Source organism: Polypterus senegalus, chromosome 4, assembly GCF_016835505.1.
Source record: "Polypterus senegalus isolate Bchr_013 chromosome 4, ASM1683550v1, whole genome shotgun sequence".
Taxonomy (NCBI): Eukaryota; Metazoa; Chordata; class Cladistia; order Polypteriformes; family Polypteridae; genus Polypterus; species Polypterus senegalus.
The window spans coordinates 49,950,740-49,970,886 of record NC_053157.1 but is presented as its reverse complement, the minus strand read 5'-3'; the positions used below and the strand labels follow the sequence as shown (position 1 = coordinate 49,970,886).

Genomic DNA, 20,147 nt, shown 5'->3' with positions numbered 1-20,147 from the left:
TCTTGTTCCTACTGATCTTCATTCCTCTCTTCTAGAGCATATCTCCACCTCTCCAGGGTCTCTTCATCCTGCTCCCTACTATCGCTACAGATCACAACGTCATCAGCAAACATCATAGTCCACGGGGACTCCTGTCCAATCTCGTCTGTCAGCCTGTTCATCACCATTGCAAATAAGAAAGGGATCGATGTAATCCCACCTCCCACTTGGATGCATCCATCACTCCTACCGCAGACCTCACCACTGTCACACTTCCCTCGTACATATCCTATACAACTCTTACGTTGCCACTCCCAACTTCCTCATACAATACCACAGCTCCTCTCAAGGCACCCTGTCATATGCTTTCTCCAGGTCCAAAAAGACGCAATGCAACTTCTTCTGGCCTTCTCTAAACTTTTCCATCAACATCCTCAGAGCAAACATTGCATCTGTGGTGTTCTTTCTTGGGATGAAACCATACTGCTGCTCACTAATCATCACCTCACTTCTTAACCTAGCTTCCACTACTCTTTCCCGTAACTTCATGCTGTGACTCATCAATTTTATTCCCCTGTAATTACTGCAGTCCTGCACATCCCCCTTATTTTTAAATATCGGCACCAGTACACTTCTAATCCACTACTCGGGAATCTCTCACCAAGATTCCATTAAACAATCTGGTTAAAAACTCCACTTCCATCTCTCCAAAACACCTCCATGCTTCCACAGGTATGTCATCTGGACCAACGGCCTTTCCATTTTTCATCCTCTTCGAAGCTGTCCTTACTTCCTTCTTGCTAATCTGTTGCACTTCCTGATTCACTATCTCCATGTCATCCAACCTCTTCTCTCTCTCTCTCTCTCGTTCTCTTCATTTATCAACCTCTCAAAGCACTCTTTCCATATGCTCAACACACGCTCCTTGCTTGTAAGTACATTTCCATCTTTATCCTTTATCACCCTAACCTGCTGCACATCTTTCCCAACTCGGTCCCACTGTCTATCCAATCGGTACAGGTCCTTTTCTCTTTCCTTAGTGTCCAGCCTCTCATACAACTCATCATACGCCTATTCTTTAGCCTTCGCCACCTCTCTGCGCCTTATTTCCTTGTATTCTTGTCTGCTTTATGCATCTCTCTGACTATCCCACTTCTTCTTTGCAATCCTCTTCCTCTGCATACTCCCCTGTATTTCCTCATTCCACCAAAAGGTTTCCTTTTCCTCCTTCCTCTTTCCAGATGTCACGCCAAGCACCCTTCTTGCTTCTCCCTAAACTCAACCTTGCAGTCTTTCTTTTTCAACTTTCAACATTTGATCCTTGACTTTGCCCTCACTCTCTTCCTCTTCTTGATCTCCAACGTCATCCTACAGACCACCATCCTATGCCGCTTAACTACACTTTCCCCGCCACCACTTTAGTCCTCAATCTACTTCAGATTGACTCTTCTGCAAAGAATGTAATCTACCTGTGCGCATCTTCTTCCACTCTTGTATGTAACCCTATGTTTCTCCCTCTTAAAATATGTATTCACCACAGCCATGTCCATCCTTTTGGTAAAATCCACTATCCTCTGACCTTCTTCATTCCTCTCCTTGACACCATACCTACCCATCACCTCCTCATCTCTACTGTTCCCTTCACCATCATGCCCATTGAAATCCTCTCCAATCACCTCTTTCTGTCCCTTGGGTACACTGTTGGTCACTTCATCCAACTCATTCCAAAAATCTTCTTTCTCACCCATTGCACGCCCAACTTGTGGTGCATATGCGCTAACAAAATTCATCATCATGCCTCCAATTTCCAGCTTCATAATCATTATTTCTCTACCTGACACTCTTCATCTCCAAAACACTCTTGACATACTGTTCCTTTAGAATAACTCCTACCCCATTTCTCCTCCCATCCACACCATGATAGAACAATTTAAATCCACCTCCAATCCACCTGGCCTTACTCCCCTTCCATTTAGTCTCTTGCATGCACAATATATCAACCTTCCTTCTCTCTGTCATATCTCATTTAATTAGCTAGTATTATTTTTCTTTTAATCTACATTCAGAAAAGCACAGCAGCATGATTTATGCATTTATAAGACATTTAGAAATATTTATGCTTTTGCTATAGATTTAAATGCTTAACTGTTTTGTTGATTTCATTATATTTTGCCCTTTCTCTGTGCAGTTTTTCCCCTTTGTTGTCTCTTATTATTGACAATTAAAATGAACAGAGCAGATACACTGGCAAACACTGTATTATCAAAGGCTGCAAGTACTTTAGCATCAGACCCAATAGATAAATACTTTAATTAATCTATTACTTACTAATTAAAGAATCAAGATGAAAATAGTGTTAAAAAGAAAAAAATACATTATTCTTATATAACTGCTTGGTACTTGTATATCTATATACAATATCTATATCTATATCTATATATCTCTATATATCTCTCTCTCTATATCTATATCTATATATATCTAGATATATCTAGATATATCTATATATAGATATATATATCTCTATATATAGATATATATAGATATATAGATATAGATATAGATATAGATATAGATATATAGATCTATATATCTATCTATCTATCTATAGATATAGATATAGATACTAGCAAAATACCAGCGCCCATGGCGGAGATAGTGTGTTAAAGAAGTTATGAAAAGAAAAGGAAACATTTGAAAATAATGTAACATGATTGTGAAAGTAATTGTTTTGTGTATTTGGCGGCAGCGTCACAAAGTTGTTTTAGGCTAGCTGCATTAGAAAATGTACCATGACATCTGACCGCCTCCTTTTCACTGTTTTCTCACGGCTTGGATTGCTGCTATATCTATATCTATAGATAGATGAATCTATCTATCTATCTATATATAGATATAGATATATAGATCTATCTATCTATCTATCTATCTATCTATCTATCTATCTATCTATATATAGATATAGATATATATATTTTAACACTGACACAACACCCAGGCTCCCTGATCAGCTACACAAGCTGGCTCGCTCGCGCTCTCTCTTTCTCTCTCTGTAGCACACACACCACCAAAGCCCCTCCCTACCTCAGCTACAGGAGCAGCCTGGCTCACGCTCTCTCTCTCTCTCTCTCTCTCTCTCTCTCTCTCTCTCTCTCTCTCTCTCTCTCTCTCTCTCTCTCTCTCTCTGTAGCACACACACACACACACACACACAGAGACAGACAGACACACCACCCACCCCTATCCCCCTCCCATCCCTTCCCTGTCAGCTGCCCGTGCTCGCGCAGCATTTTTTTTTAAATGAGTTAAGCACAGCAGAAAAAAAACATTGCACAAATCCGAACTGCATTTAAAAACCAACTCACAAGCAACCAAAAAAGTATCATTGCAGGAGATCACGCTATTAAACTTAAAGCCTGATCGCTGTAAACAATGTTTTTAAAATGAGTTTTAAGCGCACCAGAAAACAACATCGCACAAATCCTAACTGCATTTAAAAACCAACTCGCAAGAAAAAAGTAACATTGCAACAAATCACATGATGAAGTCCTCCATGTAAACATTTTTTTAATGAGTTTTAAGCACAAGGAAGAAAGCGAACATTTGAAAAAAGAGAAAAATGACATTGCAACAAATCACATTATGAACTAAAAAATTTAACTTTTGAAAAATCCGTAATACAAAAACCACCAAGAAAACTAACCTTGCATGAGACGAGTTCTGGCATGAAGTGTTTTCCTTCAGGTGATTTCTTGGGTTTCTGGTGCTTTTAGCGGTTTAGCTGGTGAGAGTGAAAGCCTCATGCAGCCATTCCAAAAAGAGGTTCTTGTGACCCTCCACATGACTGGCAGTCTGGCTTTGTCTACATTATGCTGCTTGAAAGCACGAGGGTTCTCAGATTGGTAAATGAGTAAACTGGTAAACAGTTTTTCCACCTCTTGTAATTTCTTTCTTTACTTCGATTTCAATTTTCTTCAAAACTTTCTCCTGACCACTCTTCACTTGCTTAGAAGCCACAGTTAACTGCAAAAGCACACGGAATACTGTAGAGCACAAAGAGAGTGCACGTCTTATTGAAAACAATGAACAAGGAGCAGCTTTGCTTAAATGAAAAAGCATGGCAGCTCTCTTTCTCTCACAGGCTGCCGGGGGGGGGGTGGTGGTGCTCTCTCTCTCTCTCTCTCTCTCTCTCTCTCTCTCTCTCTCTCTCTCTCTCAGCTCAGCTCAGCTCAGCTCAGACAAGGAAACTGGCTTGTTTGTATACCGATTGTGTGGTTGTGAACCAAGTCAAAAGTTTGGGGAGCTTTTTGGTTGTGAACCGAGTTGTACATGAACCGGGACGTTCGTGAAAAAAGTTTATATATATATATATATATATATATATATATGTATGTATGTATGTATGTATGTATGTATGTATGTATGTATATGTATATGTATATGTATATGTATATATAATACACACACAGGTATATATATATATGTGTGTGTATAGCTTTGGTCACTGAGTGCAAGGGAAAAATAATAAAATATAGTCGAAGTTATTAAACAGTAAAACATTAACGTTTTAAGAAGTACAGGTACATTGAGCACTACTCGAGTGGTTGCAGGTAAACTACATTTTAAAAGACCGTATAACAGAACAGGTAAGTAGTACTAACAGCAGCTAAAATGTATATGGATCATCTCTCAGTAGTAGATCCATTTTGAAAGGCGCTACACGACGGCTGTGGTATAGAAATTACATTTTCTATGTGAACGTTCAAATTTCTGCCTCTGGTAATGTGCCTTACCGGTATTACGAGAAATTAAAGAAAATTTGTTTTGTGTCCTCTGCAGTGTTAAGAGAGAAAGGGTTTGGTTTGGGATAAAAGGAAAAAAGGTGTAAAGAAAGGAAAGTTGCCTTTTTCTTAAGTATAGAGACATGTTTGGTGACGTTATGATCGCCTTTTGGGGACAGTCGCGGTGGGTCTTGTGTAGACTGGTGAGACGTCCCTGCCATTAATCGGCTGTGATGGCACTGTCAGTCCTCCACTCGTGTGCGTGTCTTCATAATCCGAGCTGAGGACCTGATAATCGTATACGTGCAAAAGAAAGTGTGAATCGCCTTAATATTATTTTGCCGTGGTGTAGAAAAGGAGTCCCATGTTTGCACTTGTCTGGGCTATAGCTCAGGGGGAGGATGAAAAAAATTAAAAGTGCTCACTTAAGGCAGAAGCGCAGTCAGCGTCTCGAAGGCCGGCACAGCTATGCGCGCGCGCCGGCTGCTCGACTTTTGCTGGGTAGGAGACCCCAGTTTTTGTACACGCGTTCCACAAATGAGACACACGGGTTTACCGGCAATGTCAGTAAACATTTACTCAGCCTCCCATCGGTTTTTAAAGGCTCTATGTTCAGAATCACCTTTTCTCTTTGGCATCGTGTGGGCTAGCTTGGCAATAACTTGTAGCATCATAAGCTAGACTTTTGATTAACGTGGTAAGTGTTCGACAAGGCAGCTGAAGCGCTGGATTATGGGATCTGTAGCTTATTGTGTTACCAGCGCTTCATATCCGCGGGCCATTAATAACAATAATACAGTATATAAAATGATCTCGCGGGCGGATATAATTACACGCCGGGCCGAATGTGGCCCGTGGGCCTTGAGTTTGACACATATGGACTAAATAGAACTTGAAAAGAAATATTTTTTGTAATGTGATCGCAAGTCAGATCGAGTTGCGCACTACAGTACATCGAGCCCGCGTGCTATTGTGGTTTTGCTTGTGTGCCTCAGTAAGTTACCGTCCCCTCGCTCTTACTTTATTACCGTTCATCTAATGAATACACTGAGTATGGCTTTACCAAAACAATCATTGATCGCGAATAAAGTATCCATTATTCATGAAGCTTCAATAGGTGATCTGTCTTTCTGCGTAAACCGCATGTGTTTTCATACGTCTCAAACTAAGGGGATGCAAGGTTAAAATGAATCGAGAAGCGCGTGTACATACTTAGTGTATCCCCTCTCGGGAATCAAACCTCGGACGTCGGCGCTACAGGCGAAAGCTCTACTATTGCGCCACGGCATGTGGTTTGTCTATTTGAGCGTAGCAGTGTAATTCGGTTTTTGTTCAGCACTCTTTGGAACTGTTGCTTTTGTTTGCAGACTGCGTCAGTTCACGTGAGCCGCTGAATATGGTTTTATATGTCACTCGCTCGCTTCTAATTGTTTCGCTGTCTTCTTAATTATATAATGCATGTTTTCTTCAGCGTGTTTTGTAGCTGTTCCTGGTTTTCTACCTAATGCGTGATTACGTGAGAGGCATGATGATGTCACACGAAACTCCGCCCCTCACGGCTTTCGAGCTGATCACCATTACAGTAAATGGAGAAAAATAGGGGCACAGGACCGAGGTTGGGAAACACTGCTTTATAAGTATGTAAAAAAATTTTGTGAGCAATACTTGCTTTGGATCTTGTTTTTACAGTATATTTTGCAGATGGAGTTACTTCAGGAAATTTTACTGCTAGGGGTTAATTTTCTGTGCCTGTTTATTGCTGTATTTATTATCAATGCAGTGTAAGATGTTATGTGTGTTTCTACAGTTTGTTTTATGCTACTTGTAGTATTTTTCAGTTTATGCACAGTTTGCTTGTATTATTATGTCACTGAATCTGATATACATGAAACGGATTTTGAGATGTGTGAGATTCATTTCCATATATCTTAAAATAACCTCTAATGCTGTTCAAGATGTCATATGTCATTTTCTAACCACTTATTCCAGACCAGGGTTACTATGGCCAGCTAGCATAGTGCGCAAAGCCATTGCAGGATGAACAACCACACACACCAACACCAGACACACACTAGAGCCAATTTAGTGTTGCCAGTTACCCTAACCTGCATGTCTTTGAAGAGTGGGAGGAAACTTGCTCTGAGACAGGAATGCTACCACTGCGCCACTATGCAACCTGCTTTTCAAGATGCCAACCACTGTGTTTGGTTAATCGGATATATAATTCTAAAAGCTTTTTTTTTTTTTTCTTTGGGGAATTGTATAATTTCATTATTTGCACTTTACTTTAAAGCTTCATTAAAAACAATATTTGGAATTTCCTTTTCTTGAAGATCGCATTGAATTTTGATTCCGGTTTTGGAGACACATTGTGACAACACAACGTATAACAGCCCATGAGTGAATATTGTTTCTGTTTCTCTAATACATAATCTGACTTTTTCTAATGTTTGTCCCTGTGATTTGTTAATTGTCATAGCAAAAGCTATTCTCACAGGAACCTGTAAACATTTTAATACGAATGGCATGTCAAGATCTCCTTTGGTGTCTAATGTTATTCACAGAATATATACATTACCTTTCTTGTCGCCTGTTAAAATTTGCATTGCTTCTCCGTGATCATAAATATACAGCTGACCGAATTGTGTTTTCTTTGAAATTAAACTTGTTGTTGCTTTAACTGTTGTGGAACCGCAGATTCTCATAGTGTATGGTACATTATTGTATAAATCTACGTTTTGTGCATTGAATGATGCAAAGGCAAAAAGACTTTTGTTTTCTGCTCTTTGCCTTTTATTTCTGACCTCCCTTTGTCCTGCTATTTTTTTCAATTACACCTGGTTCTGATGATTAATTTCCTTTTTGTTTCGCTAATGTGATCTTTACTATTTTTTTGATACTGTAGCAACTGACGTAATAAAGTGTCACAAAAGTTTTACTTGAACAATCGCCAACTTCGTAACTTTGAGAGAACAAAATCTGGTTTTGCACTGTTGTGAGTTGAGGCACAAAGATGTTACAAATAAAAATTCTTTGGACTCTGTTGGTGTTGCCGTCTTTTTCTACAACAGTGACCAAGATATACCTTTAAGTGTATTGCATCATTATGATAGGGAATATGTGATGCTTGTTTTGCCTTTGTGAGATGAAGAAAAGCACCATGAAGATATTCGCATGTCAGTATTTAAGTTTGATGATTTTCTTCACCGTATCGAAACCTTTATCAAATGTTGAAGCACGCAGATTGACATTATTGAAGCTGCAAGTCTCCTGTCACATGTCAGCATCATTGTTTACTATCCACGTCATATACACACATGCCACTTTTGCTGGTACTGCTGCACGCGTCACATTAATTTCTGCCAACATGTTCAGAGGAAGCATCAAAGTGTGGCAGCCATGATGCATGCACATATATGTTCTAAGTGTGAAGTATAAGCCTTCCCCTTAGGCGTTTATTTCCAAGTAGTGCTTCATGCTCCCTTGTAAAGTGCCAGTGCAGCAAGGAAGGTTTTTTTTTTTTTGGAAAATGTCAGATTTTTGAACACCATTTCACATGGAAAATACATTTTGAAAAATATCAAACTTATCTTGTAAGATGCCCTGTTTCAGTTTTCACAGTGGTGATACTGTACTAGACATCCGATTCTCAACTCAAGTTTTACTTTAAAACCCCAAAATGCAGATTTTTTCATTTCGGCATCCTTGTCAAAGTTGCTTGCATATTTATAGTGGATTCAAAAAGTATTCAGACTCCTTTACTTTCTTCATACTTGATTGCATTGCAGATTTAATTTTAAATGGATAAATTTACAATTTTTGCCTGTCAGACTATCTGCATTTTGCTGCATTTATCCTTTCCTAAATTCTAACCAGTCTTCCTGTTTTTGCCAATGAGAAGCACCCACACAGATGCTACCACTGTCATGCTTCACTGTAAGGATTTTAGGCAAGGGATGATAGTGCTTGGCTTTCTGACGAAAGTTACATTTTTGTCTAATCAGAGAAGAGAATTTTTTTTCGGACACTCATAGTCCTTTACACTATCATATGCCCTTTACTTGAGAGCATCGTCCATCTAGCCACTTTACCATAAATGCTTGATTAAGGGAGACCAGCTGAAAAGCTCGTCTTACTGAAAGGTTCTTCCAGCCCAGTCTTGGTCAACTGTAGGAAGAGTCCGTGTGGTTCCAGACTTATTTAATTTCACAATTATTGAGGCTCCTATGCTCCTGGGAACACTCAAAGGTTTAGAAATGGTTATATACCATTTCTCTGATCTACAGCATATGCCTCACAACAGTTTTATCATGCAAGTGCCATAGCAAAGGGCCTGAATTATTTTATAAATAAGATATTTTACTTTTTTTTTTTTAATACATTTGCATATCTTTCTGAAAGCATGTTTTTACTTTGTTGTTATGAGTTACTGTGTGTTGATTGATGGGTAGATTGATATTTATCTTTAAATAAAAAAGTAAAATACATAAGAAATAAAGAGCCAAATTTCCCACAGGGAAAAATAAAGTTCTATCTATTAGGAGGGCACAGACGGAGTTATTGCTGAAAATAGGGCTTTGCAGCCATATGCGAATAATTAATTAAAAATCGGTTATTTCAAACATTAATTGCCATAATACACACTAGTAATGTTTTGGCTGTAGTTTTAAATCAATTTAATAGTATCTTGTTAAAAAAAGGTATCCATTTCTGTCAAAACATCAACATTTCTGAGTGATTCCATATCTTTGACTGGTACAACATGTTGGCTTAAATTACAAAATTGGCTTACAAAAATGGCAAATAAAAATAATATATGAATGGAAGCATTAATTGATGATTAAGTATAAAAATTATTAAAAGTTCCCTCAAAGTCTTCTTAAATATTTTCCTATTTTATGTTTTTTCTTGTTGTTTTACTTGAATATTAATTTAAAATGTATTATTAATGGAACACTACTTTTGTTTATGTTTAGATACAGTGAAATGGTGAAATAAATGCATAAAAATGAATAAGACGAAAATGGTATCCGAGAAAGGGTGAGTAAACTAAAACTTTTTAAACTGTTTTTCCTAAGCATCCATTTTCAAGTTGCAGTAGTTCTGTAGGATTGTATTCTGTATATTGCTGGTATTTTTCTCATCAAAGGTCATCAAGATCAGGTGCATTGGTAATTCTGAATTGACTGGGGTGTGTGTGTGTGTGTGTGTGTGTGTGTGTGTGTGTGTGTGAGGGTGAACACGTACACACAGTGGAAAACTGGTGCCCTGTGCAGGGATTGTTACTGCCTTGTCCCCAGTGCTTGCTAGAGTTTGGCTCCATCTTCCTTATGACCTTGCTCAGGATAAGTTTGGTTGAAAATGGATGGATGTATGGATAAATCATTTTGGTACTTGCTGGAAAATTTTGTGCTTAACTGGAATTTGTAACCAACAATCTATGAACAATAGTTTTGTGAGCCAATGGATTTCCGAAACTACTGACACAGATGAGAGAAGAAATGAGAAACATTTCTTGAAAAATGTAATGTATTGGGGCTAAAAGGAGAAAAGAATCTGTCTTCAGGCAGCGAAACAGAAAAATGATTCTGATAAATCCAAAAGTGATGCTCATGTCAATTGCACATGTGCTGTTCAGAAATTGATCAGCCTGGAAAGAAAATCCACAAGGAGTCATGCTACTATTGTCCCGACTGTGACATAGGATTTTTTTTTATCGTGCTTCAAGATATACCACACAAACGACTCATTTTGACAGTATATACGGTATTATTTTTTTCTTAATTATTTATTATTATTCATTTGTACAACTACTATACTTCTGTGGTGGGCTGGCGCCCTGCCCGTGGTTTGTCTCGTGCCTTGCGCACTGTGTTGGCTGGGATTGGCTCCAGCAGACCCCATGACCCTGTAGTTAGGATATAGCGGGTTGGGTAATGGATGGGTGGATTACTATACTTTGTACACTTCTGACTTTGCACTACAGTAAGAAGATGAGATTTAATAAATATGTCATTTTTCAAGCCAAAAATTGCAATGCTTTCTACATATTTTTTCGAGAAAAAATGTAACGCTAAGGAGGTTAAATCACAGCATCAAGGAGCAGCAAAGTGTTTGTTTATATCTATACTAATAAAAGGCAAAGCCCTCACTGACTCACTCACTCACTCATCACTAATTCTCCAACTTCCCGTGTAGGTAGAAGGCTGAAATTTGGCAGGCTCATTCCTTACAGCTTACTTACAAAAGTTAAGTAGGTTTCATTTCGAAATTCTACGTGTAATGGTCATAACGGTCGACAACGTCCGCCATTTTGAACTTTCTTATTTATGGCCCCATCTTCACAAAATTTGGTAGACCGCTTCCCTGCGCTAACCAAAACCAATTTACGTACTTATTTCGGTGGTAAGACCCCACTGTCGGCCGCCATATTGAACTTTCAAACGGTCTTTGTTACTTATGGGCCCATCTTCATGAAATTTGGTACGCGGGTTCCCAACGCTAACTGAATCCTACTTACGTACATATATACATCCATAACCTGCAGCTCGGTCACCGTGTGAGACGGTGTTGGGTCCCCCATCTCAACGCCTCCCACGTTGTTGGCTGCCTGCCTATATAAGGTCGTCCATCGCTCCGGTCTCTGCATTCCCTTCCTTGCTTTGCCACGGGATTCACTTCTCCCTGCTGATAACTACAGCCTTTTTATTTAATCCACGGCTTCTCCGCTGTTTTATTGTTCGTTTATTACGATTATAGTTATTGTGTAGGTATTTTAGACTTGGTTTACATTGTTCAGGTACCCATTTCCTTTATCGTTCCAACCGTACTTCATTAACATGTCTATTGAGGTGATCACCATCGATCAAAGAAGTGTCACTTACCGAGTGGTTTCTATGCCCGGAGATGGCACCTGCCTTTTCCATTCTCTTTGTTACATATTGCATGGCCATATCAGGCTCACTCTTGATATCCGAATGAACATTGTGTCTTATGTATTGAATGACTGGGACAGGTTCAAGGTGTGGACTGATGATGGTACAGGAGATAATTATACTACAAGCCATATTCTGTTATAAGCAGCTCCAAAACTACCAAAGTCCTGTACATTAAGATCCTGGTGAATAAAAGTTATTCTGATATAAGCAAATACTTTGCTACTATATACTGTATATGTATTTTTTAAAAAGTGATTTATGAGCTGGAGACTTTAGCAGGGTCAAAATTTAGAAGCAGTGAGTTGAGCAGCCTCTTTACTACAAGCCCAGACAATGAATCGGAACATTCAAACGATAACAAATTTGAATTTTAAATGATTTATTAAGCAGCAGCTGGGGAGACAGGGAGTGAAACATCATAGTTCATAGACCTTGCTTTGATTTTATGTCCTCTGGTTTAATATAACTAATAATGTAGGACACCAACTTTCAGATAACTCCTGGAGTTTTCATTAAATTAGCAAGTACTGAACAGAATTTACTTACAGTCCCTGACAAAAGTCTTGTCGCTTCTCTATTTTGTAGAAACTCCTGCTATTAACCTGACTTTTAATTAATCAACTGGTGTTAGAAATAGTTTATATGAAAAGCTAATGCCCTCCCAAATGATGTTTAATGCACTGAAATAAATTAGTTTCACTGAAAAAAGATTTATCATTTAATCAAGACAGAAAGGTCAAATTTGGGCAAGACAAAAGTTTTGTTGCCTATACAGAAAATGAACAACTTTACTGCAAATCTAAAAATATGTCAGCAAATTAAGTAGTGGTGCTGTGAGATCCAAATTTAATATCTTATATGACTTCCATGAGCTTGAAGGACAGCATCCATGCAGTTTGGCAAGGATTCATACAATTTATTGATGAAGTCATCAGGAATAGCAAAGAAAACAGTCTTGCATGCCTCCCAGAGTTCATCAATATTCTTTGGTTTCGTCTTCCATGCTTCCTCTTTCATCCTACCCCACATATGCTCAATGATGTTCATGTCTGGTGACTGGGCTGGCCAATCCTGGAGCATCTTGATCTTCTTCGCTTTAAGGAACTTTGATGTGGAGATGGAAGTATGCAATGGAGCACCATCCTGCTGCAGAATTTGGCCTTTTTGATGGTTGGGAATATAAGAGGTAGCTAAGATTTCTTGGTATTTTAGACTATTGATGTTGCCTTCCACCCTGCAGATCCCTCGCATATCCCCATACTGGATGTAACCCCAGACCATGATTTTGCCTCCACCAAACTTCACTGTTTTCTGGGTAAATCTCGGCGCCATGCGGGTTCCAGTAGGTCTCCTGCAATATTTGCGGTGACTGTGGTGTAATTCAACAGAAGATTCATCTGAAAAATCCACCTTCTGCCACTTTTCCAGCATCCATCCTTTTAGCAGGTTGTGGGCCTTGGCAAATGCCACACGGTTTTTCAGTTGTCTTTTGTTTAGTGCTGGCTTATGGGCACTGATTCGACCATGGAGGCCATTTCGAGACAGAATCCGACAAACTGTTCTGGTTGACACAGGGACTTCAGGTGGCCAGGTCTCGTGGAGCTCTGCTGCAGTGGAAAATGGGCTGGCCTTGGATTTTCAAGCCAACAAACGGGTCCTCTCGAACAGTTGTCTTGTGGGGTCTTCCTGACCTGGGCTTGTCAAAAACGTCTCCAGTCTCTTCAAATCTTTTTTTTATCCTCTGAACTTGATGCTGAGACACATTGAAGGTGTTTGCCACATCAGCAGTGGATTTGGTCTTCAGCCTCTTGATAATCAACACTTTAGTCTCGGGGTGAATCTTAAGCATGTTTGCAGAGGTCTAGTTGCAGTTGATGTGAAGGTCTAGTGTACTGGGGTTCGTTTTATACACACCTGAGACCTAATTGATCCATTATTAGTCACAGGTGAAGCTCATATGACAAGGTGACAACACTTATGTCTTGCCAAAAATTGACTCAATAGGCTTTACCAAGCTGTGAATATTAGAATACTTTTTGTCAGTTTCGTTTTGCACTGAAACATTATTACAAAAGCTGATGGGTTTGAAATGACCCATTTCTTGTAACAAAATCTTGATTAGAAATATATTTTAGCGGCACTTCAGGTCAATTTGTACACAAGCGACAAGACTTTTGTCAGAGACTGTAGAACTAGAGCTAAGTTTTGGACACTTTTTTCGTTGTCTAAGGTCAGCATAGTGCAGCACAGCTGGTGAGAAGTGGGAGGAAAAAGAATTTGAGTAGTTTTTTTAGTACAGCAGCAGCATAATCTGTACTTTTGTCCATCAGTATATTCTATTGCTTTACATACTAATTAATGGGGAATGTTATGTATATATGCATTGAAGCAGTGTGGATGGAGATGAGGGTGCAAAGACAGTTGTCTAGCCAGTTATGGCAGGCAGTCTGGTCTAAGTCCCAATTTTAAATCCCAGTTTATCTCTGATGCTGAGTGTGCTTTGAAAATACCTTTGTACATTGCATTACTGAAAAGGGATGCAACTACTACTATGTTTAAAGTGTTTTATATTTTAGCTTTGCAAAAAATAGCAGAGGCACATGCATGTGCATTCAAGTTACATTTGCCAAGGAGGGACCCTTTGGGGCTAAAAGCACAAACCAGCCCATAAGAAATGTAGAATTCGTTATGAAAAAGGCAGCTTACATACAGTCTGTGACATGCACAAGGTGAACATGACTCAGTGTACCAACATGTATCTAATGTAGTATAGTAGGGTATTATATTAGGAAAAAGGTTAAGAATCATTGCAATAAATAAGTCTCTTAGAAACTACAGTGGTAATTAAAATACAGCGATAATAAAAAAAAGCAATTATACATTTGCAAATGACTCTAATCAGGGGCCCATTCCATTTTAAGAAAAGTTAAATAATTTCCCTCTTACCTCGGAGTACAGTGGGAAAAGGATCTCTCACTCAACATCTCAGAAAAAGGAGTGAAAGGTAGCAATGTACAGAATTCACTCAAGCTCCATATGCACAAAGCATAGAATTATCCATCCATCCACCCATCCATTATCCAACCCGCTATATCCTATCTACAGGGTCACGGGGGGTCTGCTGGAGCCAATCCCAGCCAACACAGGGCGCAAGGCAGGAAACAAACCCCGGGCAAGGCGCCAGCCCACCACAGGCATAGAATTATTCAACTCAAAATTATATATTGAGTGCATCTCTCTCATTTAAAATTGTCCGAAATGTTACCAGGGCAAGATCCAACCTGCGAACGCTGCAATCAAGTTCTGGCTTCACTGGGCCGCATGTTTTGGGCGTGCACCAAATTAACATCATTCTGCACCAAAATCTTCACATGCCTTTGAGAGAGCTCCCACTAACAACTGTGTTTGGGGTACTTCCAGATGGGCTTAAAGTGGAGAAGGACAAACAAAGTGCAATTACCTTTACTACACTATTGGCACGTAGACTTATCTTGGTTAACTGGAAGAATCCTAACTCACCTATTCAAAGTCAGTGGGTAACTGATGTTATATACTAATTGAAACTGGAAAAATCTAATTTGCACTTAGAGGTTCTGTTCAAAACTTTATCAAAACCTAGCAGGATCTAATCGATAACATTTTAGAATAAGCATTTACCCCATTTATCTTTATTCATTTGTTAATTTATCTATTTACTTATTTTTACTAGCTTAAAGTTTTACTCTGCTGGCCGAGCTTTCTTTCACAGGGGTGGGGGTTGATTTGTTTTGAGTTATTTGTATGGAATGTTATTTTATTTTAATAAAATCAATAAAATAAAAAAACCTATCCAGAATAAATGTTAGATTTAAAATTTATTTATATATGCACAAGTGTTAGAAACAGTTTAACTGGATACTTGTACATGAAACAGTAACGAACATCCTTTTCCAAATAAGGAAGAAATTGATAGGCACAGTTGGTGCAGTGTTTAGCATTGGTGCTTTCCTTCTCCAGGACACCAAGTTTTGAATTCCTATCTTGGCTTCAAAGTAAAACTTGCAAAAATGCATTAAAATGTCAAGAGGAAGTTTCAGAGTCAGAACATAAGACTTCAAAAAGTAAAGTACAAGAATATGCACCACTCCACCCCCTATGACACACACAACTCTGTTCAGGATAATATGGATGGATTGAAGGATTATATGACAATCTACCAACTTACATTTAGCACTCTGTAAAAATCTGGAAATATTCAAGAAACACAGTAAGATGCTTTCTTTCTAATAATCAATTTCTAAACAATTAACAATAAAAAGGAAACTTACTTAAGCATTATTTGTTTTGAAAAATAAAAATTAAATATAACTACTCCATGAAGCTGAAGGTGGATGTATGTTAACAGATAACATTTAATCAGCCGGTGAAATTTAAATTGTACGTTGCATTAACATTTTCTGTCTGAAAGTATATTTAAGTTTAGCTTCTGCACAAAGAGCAGAAAAAGTTTCAGCTTGTGTTTCTTCCCCTTTTGTTTGACATTGATGATTAAGAAGCATGTCCCCATCTACAGCTGCAGAGAGCTGACCATTTATGAGACTGCTTTGGCTGTTCTCCAGTTTGAATTCATCACTTTGCTAAATGGAAATTTGAAATCCTCAACATATAAATTCTGTGTTTGTTTTAAGGCAGTTTACTTTATAAGGATTTTGTAATCTTAATCTTTCCGTAGAGCCATTACTTTGAAATGCCCGAAATATTTTAATTAACATTTCCATGCATTACTGTTTACGCTTACCCATAAGCCATACTGTTGCATAAACAAGGGTTTCAAACCAAGCTAATAATGTGTTTGTTTAATTTTTAAGTAAAGGACACAATTATAAATCATAGTGCTGTAGTGCCAAGTGAAACAATTTGTATTAGTTACAGGTGAATAATGCAGATGCTTTGGATCCATACATTCTTTTACTTTTTGCTAAATTCCTTTGCTATGATGCAAATGGTTTACTACCTTTTTTACTATGCCTTTTCTTGGTATATTGTTAATGGTTTTGAATAAATCTACTTCACATTTTTCCTCCCATTCAGTCATAAGTCTGCTTTTTCCCACTTTCACCCTCACACTGATAAATCCACTCAAAAACAATAAAAAACAGTAACAACAACTTGTATTCTATTGTCCTATCATCAGGCCCTTATAAACATGTTGTTTCAACTGACAAATAAGAAATTGGTGTAATTACACAGGTGTAGTGATGATTCAATATGGAAGAGTAATTTTAGGGCACAGTAATCTGACACCACACATTGAAATATGAAGAAGAAGATAAACTAAGGGGGAAAATAATCTTTTTAAATCTCTCTTTTTTTATAAAAGAATCATGAGACAAGATTTTTTCAAGTCCCACGAGACGAGACTTTGACCATGAGATTTTTTTTAAGTCACTCCCTCCTCTCAACCATATTTCAACCATGCACATGGCCCTCTCACCTCATTTGTGTGAATGCTTTTGATAGACACAGTTCCTTCTCTCTTAGCTCTTATAAATTTTTACATTTTCCTCACTTTAAGTTCCCAATAAAAGAAGACTTATTATGTCCAAATCTTATTGACAAATTTCATCCCAAAGGGTTATTAACATAAGAAATGAGTACACGGGCAGTCCTAACACTGAGCATTGAGGAAGTCAAATGAATTAACACAAAAATTGTCGATCAGTTACATGGCAAATTAGTTAAATGCGCAGAACATGAAAACGCCAACTTGCAATGTCCCGAAGAATATCTACAACCGTTAACACTGTACGGTCTTCCACCGCCCAAATTACTGTTAAAAGAAGGATATATCCAAGAAAGGTAATGTAGCACATCTCCTGCGCATAACATTAGACACCAATGGAAATCTTGATATGCCATTCATATTAAAATGTTCAACAGTTTCCCGTTAGAATAGCTTTTGCAAAGACAATTAATAAATCACAGAGACAAACAATTGAAAAAGTCGTTTTATTTATTAGAGAGAAAGAAGGGAAATTTACTCGCGGGCTCAAATCGATACCCTACTGGGAAGCCATGGCCCACAGTGACCCAAGCCCAAAAGAAAAAGGTTGGCTGTCATTTGTTGGCTCATTTAATTTAGTATTTTTGTTTGGTTGTCATTTAATGAAGAATAGAATCAATTCAGAGGAATAAATCCTTAAAAACAGGGTTATTCAAATGAAGGGAAAACAAGTTAATTAGCTCTGAAAACTGATTAGGAAAAAAGTTAGAATGAAAACCTGCCTCCACAGTGGCCCTCCAGGCCTGGAGTTCGACACCCCTGGTTTATTGTATACTGAAATTACTTCTACTCCTTGCTCATTTGAAAGAACAGTTTCTTCACTGCAAGACACCGTACAAGATCACTTAAATTATTTTCTAGCCTGGTCAATGCAACGTTGGTATCAGTTAACTCTGCTGGATACTAAGCAAATATTGTACTGGCTTTCCTTCAGTCATTTGAGAGAGGGAGGTTAGGAGCATGTGGTGATACAGCACATTGCCATACCCACCACATGACAAACCAACGCAGGATCCAGATTAGGACCAGAGTGCAGCCATGCAATGGGTGACACCTCCGCACCACACTAGTTCAGATGGAGTGGAACAGTGTGAGTTTTTTGTTTTTTATGGTGGCTGGAGTGGGAATGTTTTTTTTCCCTGCAGGTTGGAGGGCCTACATGCAGGGCTGGATGCAAATTAACATCATACCCAGGACAGAGCAATTTCACTTGGAAGATCTTAAATGTTCATAAGATGCAGACAGCACTTACTTTTGTGTCTTGCACTATGTTTACTGCCTTCAGCTAGTTCAGTTTTGTTAGATTTCTCTATGACCGCTTGAACACTGTATCATGAAAATACCAGCAAACCCGCGATTCTCAAAAGAATTGCAAATCCAAGAATGGCAATCACTTTCTGTTCCCTCCGATATTTGGAGGGAAGAAAAATCATGGAGGGTGGGTGTTTATATCCAAGCAGTCTCGTTTTTGTTTTTCTATGGCTGTGTCATTAGCTAGAAGTCGTTTGCTGACGGCGGCGGATTCGCATGCTGAAGTGACCATGGCGGCGTAATCCGGCTTGGAGGGCTACATTACTAAACGAAGGTGGTATAGGCGGTGGTGTGGGCGGTCGCGTTCAGGCGACGGTCATAGTGTGTACGGCTTGCTTGTGGCCTCTGGCATCTGTGCATATATACAACCTGGCGTGCACGCTTTACCTCAGGTTTAGTTTACAGGTCGTGTTGTGTTGTTTGGGCGCCACCTACTGACTCTTGGAAGCTGCTGGGTTTGACTCTGGGGCGCTGAGGCGCAGTGTGCGTGCGCTTTCGGTGAGTCTGGCATCCGTGCATATATACAAACTTCGTTTAGTAATATAGTTTGTTGAGCTATTGCTTGCTGATTGGTGCCCTGTTATCAAAGTGTGTTAGCTTAGCTGTTTTCAAAGCCACCACTCAAGGCACCTCATTGTTTGTGTTTTTACCATCCAGTATAGCCATTTGTTTGTTAATGCACACCTCTAGCACAACTGGTTTATCACAACCTTTTGAATTTGAATCAAGTGTGCTATTGGCAGGAGTTCCCATTGAAGAGGTTTTGCAACATACAAGTCATCTTACAAGGTATCAATATATTACATACAATACAAGATACAAATTAACATTGATACTATAAAATGTAACACGAGTTTCTTGCATTTATTTCCATGCTCTATAGTATTTTTATCATCGAAGTACCAATGACAGAATTTCTCATTGAAAAATGATGTTGCATCCACTATTAAAGCTCCATGCACTTAAAAAGCTTATGTCATAGAACTGAGACTACCGAATTGCCCTATGGTGGCCCAGCACTTAATTAAAGCAATTTATGCAAGTATTTTTTCATTTGTTGTGTCAGTTACCCATACTTCAAATTTTAGACAAGACAATGATAATAAAGAAGTCCAAAATGCCCATACTTTAGACTTTTTAGTATTTATTCCAATAAATAAAAATATTATTAAAATATAAGATAAGCATTAATAACTGCTTATGAAGACTTGTATAACTAGTACTATTTTTTTGCACAAATACACAGTCTGCTAGACTGTGTACTGGAATCTTGCATATGCAGCACAAAACAATGTACTTGACAATAGCTATTCTGATGCAAATAACTTGCTCTTGTTTTGCCCAACACTGCATATTTGGGGTTGGATTATAGTGTGGGTGCTTTCACGTACATTTTGGTTTTGATGAACAGCAGATACGTATTATTGTTTACACAGATAAAAATAGACATTCTGTAATAATCTAAAAACAACTTGTATGGTTAAGCACCATAACATTCCTTTCTGGATCTGCCCAGGTACCAAACTTGTTTTTTCTACTAATTTCCCACTTGCAGAATAAAGAAACATAACATTCTTAAGAGTTGTAATCCATAAT

At 38.5% G+C, this 20,147-nt stretch overlaps 1 protein-coding gene across 5 annotated transcripts in view; it reads left to right on the top strand.

Annotated features, from left to right (window-relative positions):
* agtpbp1 (ATP/GTP binding carboxypeptidase 1) overlaps positions 1-20,147 on the top strand; it is a 287,469-nt gene that overhangs the window by 27,287 nt on the left and 240,035 nt on the right. For all 5 annotated transcript variants that reach the window (XR_005633318.1, XR_005633317.1, XM_039750596.1 and 2 more), the window contains exon 2: positions 9,737-9,800. Coding sequence is in view for 3 of the 5 variants with exons in the window: in XM_039750596.1 (XP_039606530.1) it covers positions 9,769-9,800 (32 nt within the window). In the remaining 2 variants the exon portion in view is untranslated. The remainder of the gene's footprint in view (positions 1-9,736; positions 9,801-20,147) is intronic.